Source organism: Belonocnema kinseyi, chromosome 2 (genome assembly GCF_010883055.1).
Source record: "Belonocnema kinseyi isolate 2016_QV_RU_SX_M_011 chromosome 2, B_treatae_v1, whole genome shotgun sequence".
Classification (NCBI taxonomy): Eukaryota; Metazoa; Arthropoda; class Insecta; order Hymenoptera; family Cynipidae; genus Belonocnema; species Belonocnema kinseyi.
The window spans coordinates 81666397-81683068 of NC_046658.1; the positions used below are offsets into that span (position 1 = coordinate 81666397).

Sequence of the window (16672 nt, forward strand, 5' to 3'; positions counted from 1 at the left end):
CATACTTTCCTGTCCTGGCATACTTCTCTAGCTTCTTTTATGTCCATGCATTTTTTTATGCAGGCTCTCGTGTTTCTGTGACTTCTTATGTCTCTTCTAAGTGGGAAAAATTGTTAGAAGAAAGTACTACTTCCAGAACTGTATTTTTTTAATCACAATGCACTTTTTTGTACACAGGTACAAAAATTAACCAAAAAATACAAATAAATACAAATAGCTATTTTTTTCTTGTTTTTCCTTGTAGAACAGTAAAAAATAATCAATAAAGTATAAGGTTTTACAATTAAAAAATTTGCATAACTTTTGAATATTATTTTTTTGACTTTGTTGTGAAAATATACAAAGTATTACATAAAACTACAGGATTTTTGATTTGGGTGTTTAACGTCATAAAATCACTTTTAATTTGACGTAAATTATTAAAGAAAATTACAAATCTTTACAAAAAAAAAAATACAAGATTTCACCAAAGTTGAAATATTGTGAAACTGTACTTTAAATTTGGTTGTATATACTGTTAGTTTATTGTAGAAATGTAACAATTAAAAAAATGATACATTTTTCTAAGCATTAATTAATTTTTGTAGGATATGTTACATATAAGTTTCTACAAGAAACAAAATTTTTTTTATATATACACTTTCACCAAGAACTTTTGCTGTTATAATAAATTACAGATCAAGCAAAAATTACAGTTACCTAGAGATGCTATTCATTTTTGAAAATAATTTAACGCGAATTAATTTAGATAGGGAAATGCATTTTAATGAAAAAAAAAGAAAAAATGTTTATAAGTTTATTTTGCAAAATATTAACATTTAATGATACAGCCATAACTGTTGAATTAATAATGAAAGCGATGGATTTTATTAAATATATAAATGGTTAGAAAGGTACCTAACATTAGTTTCTATCTTTAAAATAATATCAAACTCATAAAAAATCCAAAATTTTGAAGATTTCGAAATAAAATGTTGAAGTTTTTTTATGGATCTTTTAAGATTTAAGAAAATACAAAAATTGTCTTAAGATTGGTGGGGAAATTTAAAATGATTTTTTATTTTGAATTATTAATGGTAAGAGAATATTTTAAAAGATAAAGAAAATTTCAATAAATAAATAACAATTGAACAACTATTAATCCGGAAAAGAAATCAACGAAATTTAAGATATATTAACAAGTTTTGAAAAGATTTTATAATAATTTAAAACTTGAAAAACTACAAAACGTTTAAAACGAAATATAAGATTTTGAAGATTACGAACAAAAAATTTAGAAGCCTTTTAAATGTTTTAAATATTTCAAAAGAATACATTTTTTTAGCGATATTCATAAAAAACTAAAAATGATTTCTTAACGCTGATTTTAAAAGAATATTTAAAAAGATTTCCGAATTTTTCAAAAAAGAATCTGGAAGATTTCAAGGTAATTTTTTAAAATGTTACAGGACGTTCAAAAAAAATGTATCTGTAGATTGCTGTAAAAAATATTTTGGTTTTTTGTACTTCTTTGTAAAAATATTCACACCAGGTTTCATTTAATAAATGCCTCAAATAAATACAACAGATATAAACATAATATTTAAAAGACTTCAAAGGCAAAAATGATCTCAAAATATGGGAAATATGGTGATTTTTCGCGAATATAGGAGAATAAATTCTCCGAAAGAAAATTTATTTATTTCTAAGATTTCAAATCGAAATATAATGCATTTTATGACAAAAAAGAAATTCGCTTTTAATACAGATATAGTTGCATTTCTAACCAAATAGTCGAATCTTTATGGTTAAAGACTAATTAATCAAAAGAGAGTTTAATTTGTAACGAATAAAATTTTCTTTAAAAAAATGTGAAGTTTCTATCCAAAAAAGACGAATTTTCATTCCCAAAAAGATGAATTTCAAATCTAAAAAGTCAAATTTTTAACAAAGCTTTTGAATTTTCGATTTAAAAAGATGAATTTCCAACAACAGCAAAATTATTTCTTGACCAAAAACAGTTGAATTTTCAACCAAATAATTAAAGTTTTCAAGCCGAAAAGATTAATTTTTTGGAAGAAGTTTGAATTCTTAGTCTAAGGAGGCGAAGTTTCTATTAGAAAAGACAAGAAAAGTGTTAAATTTGTAACAAAATAATTAAATTTGTAATGAAATAATGAACTTTAAAAAAATGGAGAGTAGTTAAATTCTCATTTGAAAAAATGGATAAAAAAACAAAACGAAAAAACAGCGAATTTCCGTGAGGACTGAAAAATCCTAAAAATTAAATTACCAACAATGTAAAATTCCTCAATTGAAAAATTACATATAATAAAATTTTCGAACAGTAAAATTCCCGAATTATAACATTCATCAATAATAAAATTCCTGAGCAGTTAATAATGTTACCAAAATTAAAAGTTCCCAAATAATAAAATTCCCGACAGGAAATTGCAGAATTATAAAATATCCGGAACGAAAGTCCCGAAATTAAACAATTAAAATTATTTTCTAAGTATTACTATATACAGTTTTTTAAAATTATTGTTATTTTAAAATCAAATAATAATTTTAGAAACTTTCAACATTAAATATCTTTTTCATTCAAAATATTTGGTTATGGATTTTCTAATAAATAATATGTAAAAAATATGTTAATTGTTTAAATTCGGGAATTTTCTAGTTTGGAAATTTTATATTTTGGTAATTTTTTATCGAAAATGTTAATAATTCAGAAATTTTCCAACTCGATAATATTATTAACTATTTGGACATTTTCTAATTCGGGATTTGCAGTGTCGAGAAAATTATTTTTCGAGTTTTTTCAGTCGTGCCGATTTTTCAACAAGATATTTAAATTTTCAACCAAAAAGATGGATTTTCAAATAACGAAATGATTTTTAACAAAGTAGTTTAGCTTTCAACTACGTAGTTGAATTTTTCGTCAAAAATGTTAATTTTCCACATAAGAAAAATATACACAACAATACATAAGTTTTTAATTAAATTGTTGAAATTTATACTTAAAAAGATGAATTTTTAACAAAACATGGTTCAATTAAATTTCCAGTTGAAAGAATTAATCTGCAAACATACAAAGAAATGGATTTTCTACATAATACTTAAATTTTCAATTAATAAAATGAATTGATCAAGATCAGTGAATCAATTTATGCTCTGTAAGTTCGTGGAATATTACTTTTTTTGAGTTATACTTTCTGTACATAATTATTATAAATAATATTTCTAATGAACAAAATATGAGTCGATATTTCAAGCACAAAATATTGTTCTTTCAAATCAAAAACAGTTGAATTAAATAAAAGAAGACGGATTTCCAACAAGAAATATAAATCTTCAAGTAGATAGTTGAATTTTCAACTAAAAATATCAATATTCAAACAAAAATAGAACAGTTCAATTTTCAGTTTAAAAAATTAGTTTTTAACAAGAAAAAACGAGTTTCCAAGAAAATAGTTAAATTTTTTACCAAAGGAATGAATCTTCGCCTAACAACAAAAATTTATTTTGACAAAGTAGTTCAAGATTCAATCAAGTGGTTAAATTTGCAATCAAAAACAGTTGAATGTCGCAAAATATACGATTTTGCAACAAAATATTCGAATCCTCAATCAAAACAGTTTAATTTTGAACAACTTACTTCAATTTTCAACGAAAAAAGATGAATTTCCTACCTCAAGAAATTAATTTTCAACCTAGGAAGTTGGATTTTTTTAGAATTAAAAAAGAAATATGTATATATATTTCAACTAAACAGTTGCATTTACAATGAAGTAGATAAACTTTCGAAGAAAAAAGATGAGTTATCATTGAAGTAGCAAAATTTTTTAATCAAATTGTTAAATTTTCAAGAACAAAGTTAATTTGTTCAACAGATGAGGAATTTTTTTAAAGCGAAAAAATAGGGGAAAGTGTGAAATCAGTATTTAGATACTTTAATTGTTAAATAAAATAATTAATTTTCATTTTTTTAAGAATTTAAAAAAATTGTTATTCAGATTTATATTTTCCATGTGTGATTCACATTTTGACCCCCCCCCCCCCCCCCCCCCCCCGGACAGTGTGACTTAGGTTCTGAACAGCCCTTAAGCAGTTAAAAAATTTAATTAAAAAAAAATTGTTATGGAGAGATGATTGTAGTTTTCACTAACGAGCGTTTGAAACTCAATTTGTCCTTATATGTATTATGATTTAGGATTGTGTGCTCGATGTACACGACTTTTTGTCAAATATATTATTTTTTTGTTTTGTTTTCAAAAACAGAAAAAGAAGACTTCTACTAAGGAGCATGCTCGGAACGATTCTACTGGAGCGGCTATAAAATCTGGAGCAGCTGCATTTTTCGGTGCTATGGGGTCTGACTGGTTCAGTACAAGTTGATTTGTTCATATTTATGTTCATTATTGTTTTATAGAAATTGTAAATCTTTGCAATTAATATTGCATAAATTTATACATACATTTGTAAAATAAGATCTTTTAATATACAAGTTTTATTGGTTTCCATATTAAAGAAAGTGTTTGGTAAAATATTTTAATAAGATGGTCTTAATTTTAATATTGTAATAATAGTCTTGAGTTATTGCACATTATCACTATTTTTTAATTTGTAAGTTATTGAACGGACACATAACTTTTTTAATCTATGTACGTTGGTTATCACAAGTTTGATTATTTAATGTTTTAAATTAATAATAATATTTAATAATATTATTATTAATTTATATAATAATAATTTCTTATTGAAAATTTTTCAATTTTCTTACATTTATGTTTTTCTTAAAGTTTTCTTTTAACTTATCATATCCAGTAAACTAATAGGACAATCGCTATAAACATCCGCGCAATTCTTCGCAAATTCTGCTTCTTTGATCTCCATTGGTAAATTTTCATCTTGCGATGCAGAGGGTCTGAAAGAAAAAAACGCTTCTGTTTATTTTTGATTCTTTAGAATTTCCCAATAATTATCCAGCGTATCCACTATACGGGACAATCGGAAAATTGTCGGGAATTTAAATGGAAACGGGAATTATCCGGGATAAATTTTATTTCATGATAATATTTATTTCTAATTTTTTTCTAAATATTATTGATAAAAGAGAACATTTTAATTGTAAACAAGTTTTAAATAATGGGAAATAATTCCGTTCTTAATATTTTGATATCATAGTATAATTTTTTAACTTTTTTATACTTTAAAGAAAAGAGAAAAATGAAATTATGGGCAAAAAATTAGAGTATCTCAAATTTTCGAAGATTTCAAAATATTTAAGACAAAATGTATATTTCTTTTAATTTTGAAAAACGAGAAGTTTCCTACGAAAATTTCAAATGATTTTTATTTTGAAGGATACATTTTAATAGAAAATTGAAGAAGATTTCAAAAAATTTACAATGATTTCCTAAAATTTGCAAAAAGAATGTAGCAGATTTTAAAACAAAAATGTTGAATTTCGCACGGTTACATAATTTTAGAAAAAATTCAAGTAAATTCTAGAGATATTTAGAAGTTTTCAAAATATTAAAAAATAATTGCTAACCTGAAAAGATTACAAAAATCTCAAACGTAATGTAGATTTTTGAAGATATCAATGAAAAAATTTAGAAGTTCCTTAAGAATGTTGAAAAGTTTCAAGAGAAGAGATAAATTGTCAAAGATTTCTGGGAGAATGTCAAATAGATTTTTATTTCGACAAATTAAGGTTAAAAGAATATTTAAAAACATTTAAAAAGTTTTTCAAAAATGTTAAAAAATAATCCGTGAGATTTTACGGCAATTTTTTAATCATGCAGAATCAAAAATTGTTTGTAGGAAAACTCAGAATTATTTTGAAAGATATTTGGAAGGTATAGAAGTTTATACAGATTTTAAAAAAATGTTAGTAAAAAATTTGAATAATTTAAAAAAATATTTAGAATGATTAAAAGCTTAAAAAAGCTTTAAAAAGAATAAAAAAATTGAAACAAGAAGTGGATCTTTGAAACAGAATCCAGAACCGTTTTAAGGCTTTTTAAAGTTTTTAAGAGAATAAACAAGACTTCTTAAGATTCATGGGCAAATTTAAAATTATTTTTTATTTTGAAAAATTAATTCTAAGAGTGTATACAAAATTTTAAAACAAAAATGTTCAATTTTGTAAGTATATTTTATTTAATTTGAGTAAGTTAAAGAGATATTTAGAAGTTTTGAAAAGATTACAAAATAATTAAAAAGTTGTAAAGATTTTTAAAAAATTTAGATTTTTGAAGGTTCTTAACAAAAAATGTAGATATAGTTTTTAATTTCTTTTGTATTGGCGATTAATTATTTGTTAATTATCAAAGAGTTTTTACAAAAAATCATGATATAAAATGATCGATTTAAATAATAAGTGAATTTTGCAATAAATATGTTATAAACACATATAATTAAATAGAAACTGGCATAATAAAAGATTTACAATAGTTTTTTTTATAATTGCTCTGCAATAATTAATTATTAATTAATCGCTAATACCAAATACACTCAAAATTATATTCAAGAATTCTTTACCAACTAAAATACCAAAAATAATTGATCAAATATATGTTTATAAAAGATAATAACCACCATTTTGATCAAATCTCCGTAGATAATTATAACATAGTAATTGTCTTACATTTATCCACATAAAGTTTTTCTGTAGCGCAAGTACGAAACGAGTTGGTTTGAAACTACTTTTTGGCTACAAATATCTCAAAATAGCGAAAAAAGGTAATAGGTTCCAAAGTCTTGGAACTTTTTTCGAAAATATTTCCGGGACTCATGATAGTAATTTCTAGATAACTTGGAATTTTCATCAGGACCTTTCAATAAACCGCTTTAGCAAAAAAATGGGTATTACCTACTTAATACGGTTTAAAAGTACCAGATGCTTGGGCTAATAATAAAGAATGATTTTCATGTTGTAAGGCTTTTTACTTTTGAAATTAAAATATTCAGTTATAGCAGTGTGATGTTATTTTCGTATATTCAAATTTTCTACTCTATCTGGTCCGCTACCTAGTTATGAACAATAAAAATTTGTTTAAACAATAAAATTTGTTAAATTGTATTAATTATTGTCTCACACTAAGCGAAAACTGGACAGAAAGTTAAATATTTCAGAAAAAAACGCAACTTAACGCAACGTTATAGCGCTGCTTTTATTCAAGCAATTATCTAAAAAGGTATTAATAATAACAGAGTTTGAAAAGAGTTGAACCATAAACAAATAATTTTCCATTGTTTCTGATTGGAAAATAAATGCAAGTCTAAATTTAGTTCTTTGTTCTGAAACACAAGAGAGAGCTAAATTTGTTTTTCTGATGAAAAATAAGCAATCAGTGAACATTTAAATGAGCATGTATCTCCAGTTTGCAAATACAATTTTGGAAGTATAATTATATAGAACTGATTGTTGCACTTGAAACAATTGGGTCAGTATTTAACAAATTTATTGTTTTTGAATTCAAATAGTAAAAAAATCTTTGGAATGTTTTAAAATAAAAATAAATTCAATTAAAATATTTCTGTGGCATCAACAAATTTCAATTAAGAGATTTTCGATTAGGATCAAGGTTTTTAATTAATTTTTTATGAAAGATGTACATATATACTCACGTAAAAAGTATTTGTAGAATGTCTCCGATTAAACCGTTTTCGATTAAGGGAATTTCTGCAGCCTCACAAATGGTGCGCAGTAGACAAGTTCTTGCTGGATATCCTGCACTGAAATTAAAATTATTCATAATCTCCTCAAATTGAAAAATGTATTTTCAACATAGTTGCAAGAATTAACTATGAAAATTATAACCTTTTCAATTTATTTTCCAGGATGTTATAAGCGAAACGTCTGTCGATACTTCTCTTTTGATAATATTCTTCGAAATAACTGGAATTTTTATCGCCTGGCAGTCCGTAATTTGCTTCAAAGTAATTGGAAACGGAAATCGATTTATCCGGTATGTCTATTGGTATTGCAATAGCAAAAAATATCTGAAAAATAAAAAATACAAAAAATTTCTGTATTTAATGGAAAAAGTATTTCAGATCAACATAAAACATCATTTTTGTATTTATATTACGAACAATGAATGTAAAAATAATGGTTTGCGATATTAGGAGATTAGGAAATTAGTAATTATTTCAAAAATTTCGATTAATTAAATTTTTTTAGTTTACTCGGATTTCGAAGATATTTTCCACACTTTATAAGGATATTAAAGGATTCTAAATGTTGAAGGGTATTTTTAATGATTTCAAGATAGATAGGTATACAAAATTTCTTAATGTTTTATAATATTTCTATAAATTAAGGGTTTTCGTAGGATGTTAAATGTTTCAGGGTATTTCACAGGATTTCATAAACTCCTTGCGGTTTAAAAAAATTTCCCTTGAATTTTTGAAGATTTGGGAGGATTTGATACAGGATGTATATGATTTTGGGATATTTTAAGATAGTTTCCTGCTGAAAATTAAGTTTCTAGAAAACAGTTTTCTATGATTTTAAGAATTTAAATTATTGGCTATGTCTTTTGAAACAACATGATTTTTTTAATGGAAAAACTATACAACTTACAAAAAAATTTATTGTAATAATGATTTTTGTAATCGAATTTTTTCGTACTGTTACTTTTTACTAGTCTTAAAAATATGGTTGCATTTTAATAAATCATGGCTTATTTTTTTAGAAGAAAACATTTCGTATAACTCTACTGTTTTCAATTTTGAAAATAAATACATCGTGAACTATAGTTATTTGCTTTAAAAATGTTTTCTTACGAAAAAATGGTTTAAACCAGCTTAGCAGAGAAAAATTTATTCTCAAAATTGGAAACAGTACATTTGCAGAGAATCTTTTCCTGGTAAAAACAAGCGATCCATTATTTATTGTAATTCTGCCATTTCTTTTAAATTGGTATGAAACGATAGTAAGAATGAATGAAAAAAATTTCAGAACATTTCTGACAATTCCAAATATTTCAAAGGATTTTTAATGAATTTCAGTGGACTTAATACGGCTTGCCAGGATTTCAATAATTTTACGGGAATTTAAAGGCTCTCAATAAGGTACTTTTATTAATTTCCCAGAATACCAAAGGCTTTGATACGACCTCAAATATTTTAAGGAATTTTAAGGAATATTATGAAGAGCTTTGAAAATTTTCAAAAGAATTCAAATATTTTAGGGCATTTTTAAAGATTTCTAAGATTTTGCAATAGATTCTAATCAATTAAAAAGATTTAAAAGGCTTTAGAAGGATTTCGGATAATTTGAAGTATGTATTTTAGAAGGTTCCAAAGAATTTTCCATAGATTTCAATAAATCGAACATATTTCTAAGGATTTGGAATGACTCAGGGCATTTTTCAAGATTCCGAAGAATTTTCAATAGATTAAAATAAAATAAAGGGATTTCAAAGAATTTGAAATATTTCTCGATATTTTCCGAGATTCCAAGGAATTTTCAATTGCTCTTTTTTGATGTTAAGGTTTTTGACCACGTGAATGTATTAATAATTATGATGTTAATTTTTTCGTCGACATGATGTAGATTCAATATTTTTTTAATATTGTTTTTTCCAATTGTGAAAAAAATGCTTTCTACCTCCGCTGGAATTCGAGCCCAGGCCTTTCAGATTTATTTCTCTTTGGTTAGAGGCATCAGATCGAAAATCTGAAAAATCTGGTCTTGAATTCCAGCGGAGCTAGAGAGTATTTTTTCAAAATTTGAAAAATCAGTATTAAAAAAGTATTAATTCTAGAACATGTAGGCAAAAAAATAAACATCAAAATTATTAATTTTCAATAGTATTCAATGAATTGAAAGAATTTCAAAGAATTTGTAATACTTTCAGGTATTTATAAAAATTTCAAGGAACATTCATAAGATTTATGAAGATTGAAGAGATCGTAAGTGATTAAAAATGTTTTAGCTCTAGCGGACTGAATGAACGGAAAGGTTTGGATAATTTGCAAGTCTTTTACCCATCTATAAGAAACTTTGACAAAAATTTATAAAATTTCAACAACAAAGATTTCAAAATTTCGAAAATGCACTCAATTTTTAAATTTTGGTTCGAAATATCTGATTAACGAACTTAGCCTTTATTGTGGGGACCTTCAGAAGTGTATCAAATGCGGACTCGATTGGACAAATTCTTCAAAAGTTAGCGTGGCTACAACATTCAGGTAACCATACATACAGACATACAGACAGATACCGACAAAATTTTATGATTTTCGGATTCTGTGCGCGCCGAAACGTAAAGATCCGTTAAAATCCAGAGATCGAAAATTTGGACGATTACATTACACTAACGTTTTTAATTTTCATCCAAATTAAGAATGTCATTGCTACAATTTGCAAGTATTTTGGTCAAGTATCGAAGACATTGACAACATTTTCTGATACTTGAAAAAAATGGTCTAAAATGTTGAAAAAGCTCTAATTTTTTAAGTTGTGTGCTAATCGAAAAGTTCGGCTAGAATAGTTTGAAATGTATTTGGTATCTACTGAAAATTTTGAATAAAATGTTTGGATTTATGAAAAAAATCATTTTTTCTATTTTTGGAAAATGATTGAAAAGTATATAACTTTTCCAATTTTCAAAAAAATTAAACATTTTATTTGGATAATTTGCAAGTCTTTGACTCATCTATGAGAAAATTTGACAAAAATTTTTATAAGTAAAAAAAACAAAAGAAAATTTTGAAAATGCTATAATTTTTTAATTTTTGAGCCTATCGAAAAATTCATTATAAAAAAAAATTATTCAAAATTTTAAAAATGCTCTCAATTTTTAAATTTTGGTTCGGAATATCTGATTAACGAACTCAGCCTTTATTTTGGGGACCTTCAGAAGTGTATTAAATGCGGACTCGATTGGACAAATCCTTCAAAAGTTAGCGCGGCTACAACATTCAGGCAACCATACATACAGACATCCAGACAGACAGACACCGATGAAATAGACATTTGATATAATAGATTTTAACATACAATGTAGAAAATTTCGCATTGCCGTCTGTGCACAAATGCGCAGGGTAATACAAAGACCGAGCACGGAGCGCGAGATAAATATATTATCGCCAAGCGGGCGAATTTTTTTTTTACGCTGAAAAAAACTATTGCAATTACTCCGTGACATTCTAATGGAAAATTTAACGCAGAATCAGAATTGAAACAAGTTAAATATCCATATTGTTGTTTTCTTAAAACTTTTTTTGCATGATACGGAAGGGATGCAATGTGGAAACTATAAGGGTGCGCTGTAGCGTATCCTTTCCGTTAATTCGGTCCGCCAGGGACGGTATTTTCAAAAATTAAAAGAATTTTTAATAGATTTATATAAACTGAATGGATTTAGAAGAATTTGAAATATTTTGGGGCACTCTAAACGATCAAAATAAATTTTTACTAGATTTAGATGAATTAAAAGTATTAAAAATAGTACTTGAAATATTGTTATTATTCCTATTTAAAATCTTTACAAAGTTTAGGAGCTTGTGTGCAATCCCACACAGTAAAACTGGAGGCTCCTGTTTGTTGCAGTTTTAATTTTATATGAAAATCACATATAACATGGTACCATCTATGAGGGTTTATGTTTGTGAAAGTTTTCTTGAAACCACAAACCGATTTTGATATAAACTCCAGTTTTTTCTATGCATTAATTTTTTTTTAATTAACAAACTTTTTATGGTTGAAACAATATTAATTCCCAGTCCACTTTTTGACATTGAACTTGATTTTCAATTCATTTGAATTTCAAAGTGTTTTTTAAACAATGAAAACCCCTATTTTTGACACCCGATTCGAAAAGAGCGGGAAATGTTACTTCCGAAATGGTGTAAAGCTGTGGTTGCGATATTCGATTACGTTTTCTGATAGAATAATCGTAATTAATGTACCTGTATGAGGAACAATCAACTCCAATGTAACAACAACGTTTAAAATGTTGACCTTGATCTCGTTTTTTAAATTAATTTGAAGGTCAGAGAAAATTTTAAAAAGATTAAAAGTGCGTGATACTAATGCCAATTCTATATAAGTTAAATGTAACTCCTTAATTGGAGAGGTTTAAGAAAGACAGTGGCTTCGAATCAGACAGGGTTCAGGAAAAGGTAGCAGAGTCAGTAGGATACAGCTTCTGGGTAATGATAAGAGTACAACATGGCTGTCCTCTGATCTCAGTTTTATTTAATCTATTAATCTCTAACTTAGATGAAGAGATGCAGAGAGAATGATGGGGAAGAGTTTGGATAGGAAAAAAAATATATACACTGGCACACATGGATTCAGAAAAAGTATGGGGAGAGAGAAGATAGGCCAGAATAGCAAGATTTATATTGGGAAATGAGGTAAGGGAAGGAATGTATTGGGAAAAAAAGAGATAAAAAAGTGCAGAATCTGCGAATGGGAAGAGGAAATATGGGAGAATGTATGTGAAGGATGTAGAAGAGGAATGGAAGATAAAGAAAGGTCGAAAGAGAAGGCAGTAACATTTTTTTGGGTAGGGTGGATTGGGTGAGGAGTGCATGAACGAATTGGAGGGGACTAGGGGAACGAATGGCAAAAGAATGAAAGAGTGAATGTGAAAAAATAGCCAGGTTGAAATAGAAGAGAAGTGAAAGAAAAGAGAAAACAGAAGTTGTTTAGAAGCGTAAAGGTTTGTAAGTAATGGTTATGTCATAGTAAAAGTAGATTAAGTTTCCGATCAAATTATTCCATTTTCATGATTTTCACCCATATGTATGTATAAAAAATAATTGTTCAAAAATTTCAAAAAAATGTAAAGTAATTGTGAATTATGGCATTAGATTAGGGTGGTTAGGAAGGGTGCATTTGAAACCTATTAAGAGACTGTGAATGATTGATTTAGTACCCCCATTCCGCTACCCTCGGGAAATCCAATGGATCGAATTTGCCTTGCCACGGCGGAAGAGATGTTCTTTACTCTCGCTTGGCGGGATAAGCATAAAAGACTCCAGAAAATGAAGAAATGCAGTTGAGATCGACGTCTGAAATACGAGAAGCAATTTCTTGTTAGTACCGCTTTTTAAGGCTGCTGTAAATTAAACAGATCTTCGAGGAAATCGAACGATATCTAATCTGAATTTTGATGAGTGATTTTCTATATTAAGGTCACTTTTAATACGAACAATTTTTTTTGCAAACGTATATTGAAATATGTATTTTTTTATTAAAACTACTTATTAATGCTAGAATACACAGGTTGACAGTATTCTCGCCTCCAAATATTTCTTTCATATTTTTAATAACAATTTTTTGGAAAACTTATCGCTCATTGTTCAGAATCTGCATTAATTTCTGCATTAAAATCTGCTTAGATTGTCATAATAATGTGTATACTAAAGTGTTTGGGCTCGCTGAATCCAAATTGAATGACATAATTTTTACATTCAAGTCGGCTAGTCCAATATCGTGAATTAAAAAATTTTAAATATTCTCCATTTTATCAAAATGGGTATTATAAATTTGTTGGGGTCTCTCAATTCATAAATATAGTAATAAAATTTCAAAATGCTTAATTGTCAATTGTAAAACTTAAAACTTTCATAATTATTAATTGCAAAATAAAAAATTAAAAGTCTTCAATTTTAAAGATTTAAAATTCATAGTTCCACAATTTTTAAGAGTGAAAATTAAAAATGCTTGAATTTTGAAAATTATCCAATTTTCATGATTCATATTTTTAAGGTAAAATTGAAGATTCATACATTTTTTAAATGTTTATCGCTTAAAAATGTTTAATTTTTAACATTTTTTTGGAATATTCAGTTCCGTGTCGAAGACTTGAAAAGGGAAATTCTTTAACTTTGAATATTTATAATCGAAGACTTTTCAATATTTAATTTGTATAGTAGAAAAAGAGGCAATTTTATATTCTTTTTTTGGAAGAGTTTAATTTTAAAGATACACGAATAAAAATTCTTAAATTTTGTAAAGAGTCATGAGTTTTTAATTCTAAATCTTCCAAAATAAAGAAATTTCACAAATAAATCATCTGAATTACAGAATCAATAATTGTGAAGCCTAAAATTTGCATAATTTTTAATTGCAGATTTTCAAAAATAAAAAGTCTTTAAATTTAAAGATTTATAATTAAAAATTCTACAATTTTAAACAGTTACTGTTTTGGTTTGTCCTAAGCTATTAGAGATATTTGGGTCTAAAATAAATAAAAGAGTCTAATTTTTTAGACCCACTATCTGAAATTATTGCATTTTGAAGGCTTGCATGAAATTAGGTCACACAACTTTAATTTGTAGAATTTAAATCAAATTCCCCATGGGCTTGGAAATTATGGTATTTTTTTATATAGGTACAGTTCTTGGCATTAGAAGATATGTGATAAAACAAGTAAAAAAATTAACTTAATCATAAAAAACGTAATCAAACATTTTTTCATACCAATTACTGCACATAAAAAATTACCACAATTTTTCGAGCCCATAGTGAATTTTTTTTAATTCTAGAAATTAAATTTGAACTTTGAAATTTGAAATTTAAACTTTAATTTGAAAAAATCAGTTTGACACATTTCTAATTTTTCTCCATCGTAAAAGATAATTGCATAACTTTTTACCCTTTTTAAGCCGAGTTGTTTAATTTTGTATAATAACTTTTTGAATTTATCTCTAGTATATAAATTAAAACTTGTAATTATTTAACTTTAACGATCTTAAATAATTAAAATATACCATTAAAATTATTGTTTCATTATGAGTATTATATTTTATGGTTTTTTGATGATAAAGTGATGTTTTTTGATCTACTTGTTTAAACCAAAATGGTTTTGGGGTTAGCTCTAAAAAAATTCCTCTCTAACCTCGGTGGGGTTCGCCTCACCGGGGCGAGAGAGGAATTTTTTCACAGGTAAAGATTACAACCATTACGCTTGCAGTTTGTAATGCATAAGATGTATACATTTTAATTAGAACTTTTAAAAATTGTCACTATTCAAACTTATAAATTATTGTTTATTTTTAAACCCTCGGAAGTTAAAATAATTTAATGCAAAGAAACTGTTTCGTTATTCATATATGTTAGATTTTAATAATAAATTTGAGAACGACATTTATATAAAATAAAGATTTCCCTCTTATCTAGATTCTAGATTCCAACAGAGTTGTAACCATCTGCTGTATACAGATACAGATTTATTTTTTAAATAAATGAAATATTTTCTAGAGTTAAAATTGATTTATTTAATAAAAATTTTGTTATTCAAATGAGAACCACACACATATAAATTAAATTACATGCATCCGATTTTTAATGTGCGTATGTATATTAGATAAACTAATTCCCGTAGACTCACCTGTTCATTGCTTCACTGTTTAAGACTCATTGTTCAGTATTATTAAAGTAGTGCTTACAGATGCTGTTATTGCGTCGCTTAGCCAATTTAACACTCTCTCGAGAAATAAAAATTGAGCACTTTTAGCACTTGCAATAGTGTTGATTACGTGGTACTAAATAAAATTATCTTTCACAAATGAATTCATAAAATTTATAAATAAAAAATATACTTCAGATTATTACTATTACTATTAAAGATTTTACAGATTTATTATTATTACTATTACAGATTATACTATCACTTCAGATTACACTGGATAATAAAAAGGTTATAAAATGAATTCAGTTTGTTTGATTTTATCTCGAACATAAATTTGAATGTCATTAAAAATGTAATAATATCTGTATGTTTTTAAAGTAATACCTGAAAATTACAGGTGTGGAATTTTATAACTTTTTACTATCTGATATATTTGAGTTGACACTGAAGTTGCAAAGAAAATTCATTAGTCAAATCAGATTTGATGTAAAAATCTCATAGGGTTTTTTGTCAGGATAAGGCAAGGAAAAGTCAGGAATTTAAAAAAATTTCAAAAATCAGAGAATTTCTGACAAAAATTTTGTCAATAATAATCAGAGCTGCCACGCGATCACTTTCAGTCGTTTTTTCCCCTAAAATTACGTTTTAGTCACTTTTTTAGATACATCTTAGGGTATTTAAAAATATTTTAGGGATTTTACAGATTTGTTTTAGTTTTAAAAACTTTCACAGGTTCCAAAAGATTCCAAAAGTTCTGAAATATTTTATCGTATTTAAAAGAATTTCAAAATATTTAGAATAGAATTTAATATTTTGAAAGAAGTTAAAAGGATGTTAAAGAAGGTAGGGTATTTTTTGAAATTCCAAGGAATTTTCAAAAACTTGAAAGCGTTTAAAGGAATTAAAAAATATTCCAGGGAATTTTTAATACGAAAGAGTTTCATAAAATTAAAAAAGATATGAAAATATATTAAATGACCTAGAAGGTTTTAGGGTATTGTAAAAGATTCAAAAGAATTTAAAAATAATTTCAATATTTTCAAGGCATTTTAAATAAATTTGACATAATTTATGGTATTTAAAAAATATTCTAAAAAATTTCTAAGAGTTTAATTGTTTAGAAAGAATTTCCAATTATTTTAAGCGATTTAAAAGTTTCTTCAAATATTTGAAAATATTTTCAAAAAATTTCAAGGTATTTCTGGCCCGATAATTTTCTACACGAGTATCTACACCTAAATTATTTGATTTTTTGCAAGGTTTTTTAATAAATAATATTAAAAATATTGCTCTGAACTGAAATG

The 16672-nt window shown here is 26.1% G+C and overlaps 2 protein-coding genes across 2 annotated transcripts in view; one reads left to right on the forward strand and one right to left on the reverse strand.

Annotated features, from left to right (window-relative positions):
• The window catches only part of LOC117167016 (conserved oligomeric Golgi complex subunit 1), a 61145-nt gene extending 56656 nt beyond the window's left edge, over nt 1-4489 (forward strand). Inside the window, exon 9 of the mRNA XM_033351565.1 lies at nt 4264-4489. Coding sequence (XP_033207456.1) covers nt 4264-4380 — 117 coding nt within the window. The 3' untranslated portion in view covers nt 4381-4489. The remainder of the gene's footprint in view (nt 1-4263) is intronic.
• Nucleotides 4490-4522: 33 nt separating this feature from the next.
• On the reverse strand, nt 4523-15372 carry LOC117167018. The gene is made up of 5 exons (XM_033351567.1): nt 15348-15372; nt 12888-13023; nt 7814-7995; nt 7621-7728; nt 4523-4909 (listed from the first exon to the last, which is right to left on the reverse strand). The coding sequence occupies exons 1-5, from the start codon at nt 15353-15355 to the stop codon at nt 4792-4794; spliced, it is 552 nt and encodes a 183-aa protein (XP_033207458.1). The 5' UTR covers nt 15356-15372; the 3' UTR covers nt 4523-4791.
• Between the last annotated feature and the right edge of the window lie 1300 nt (nt 15373-16672).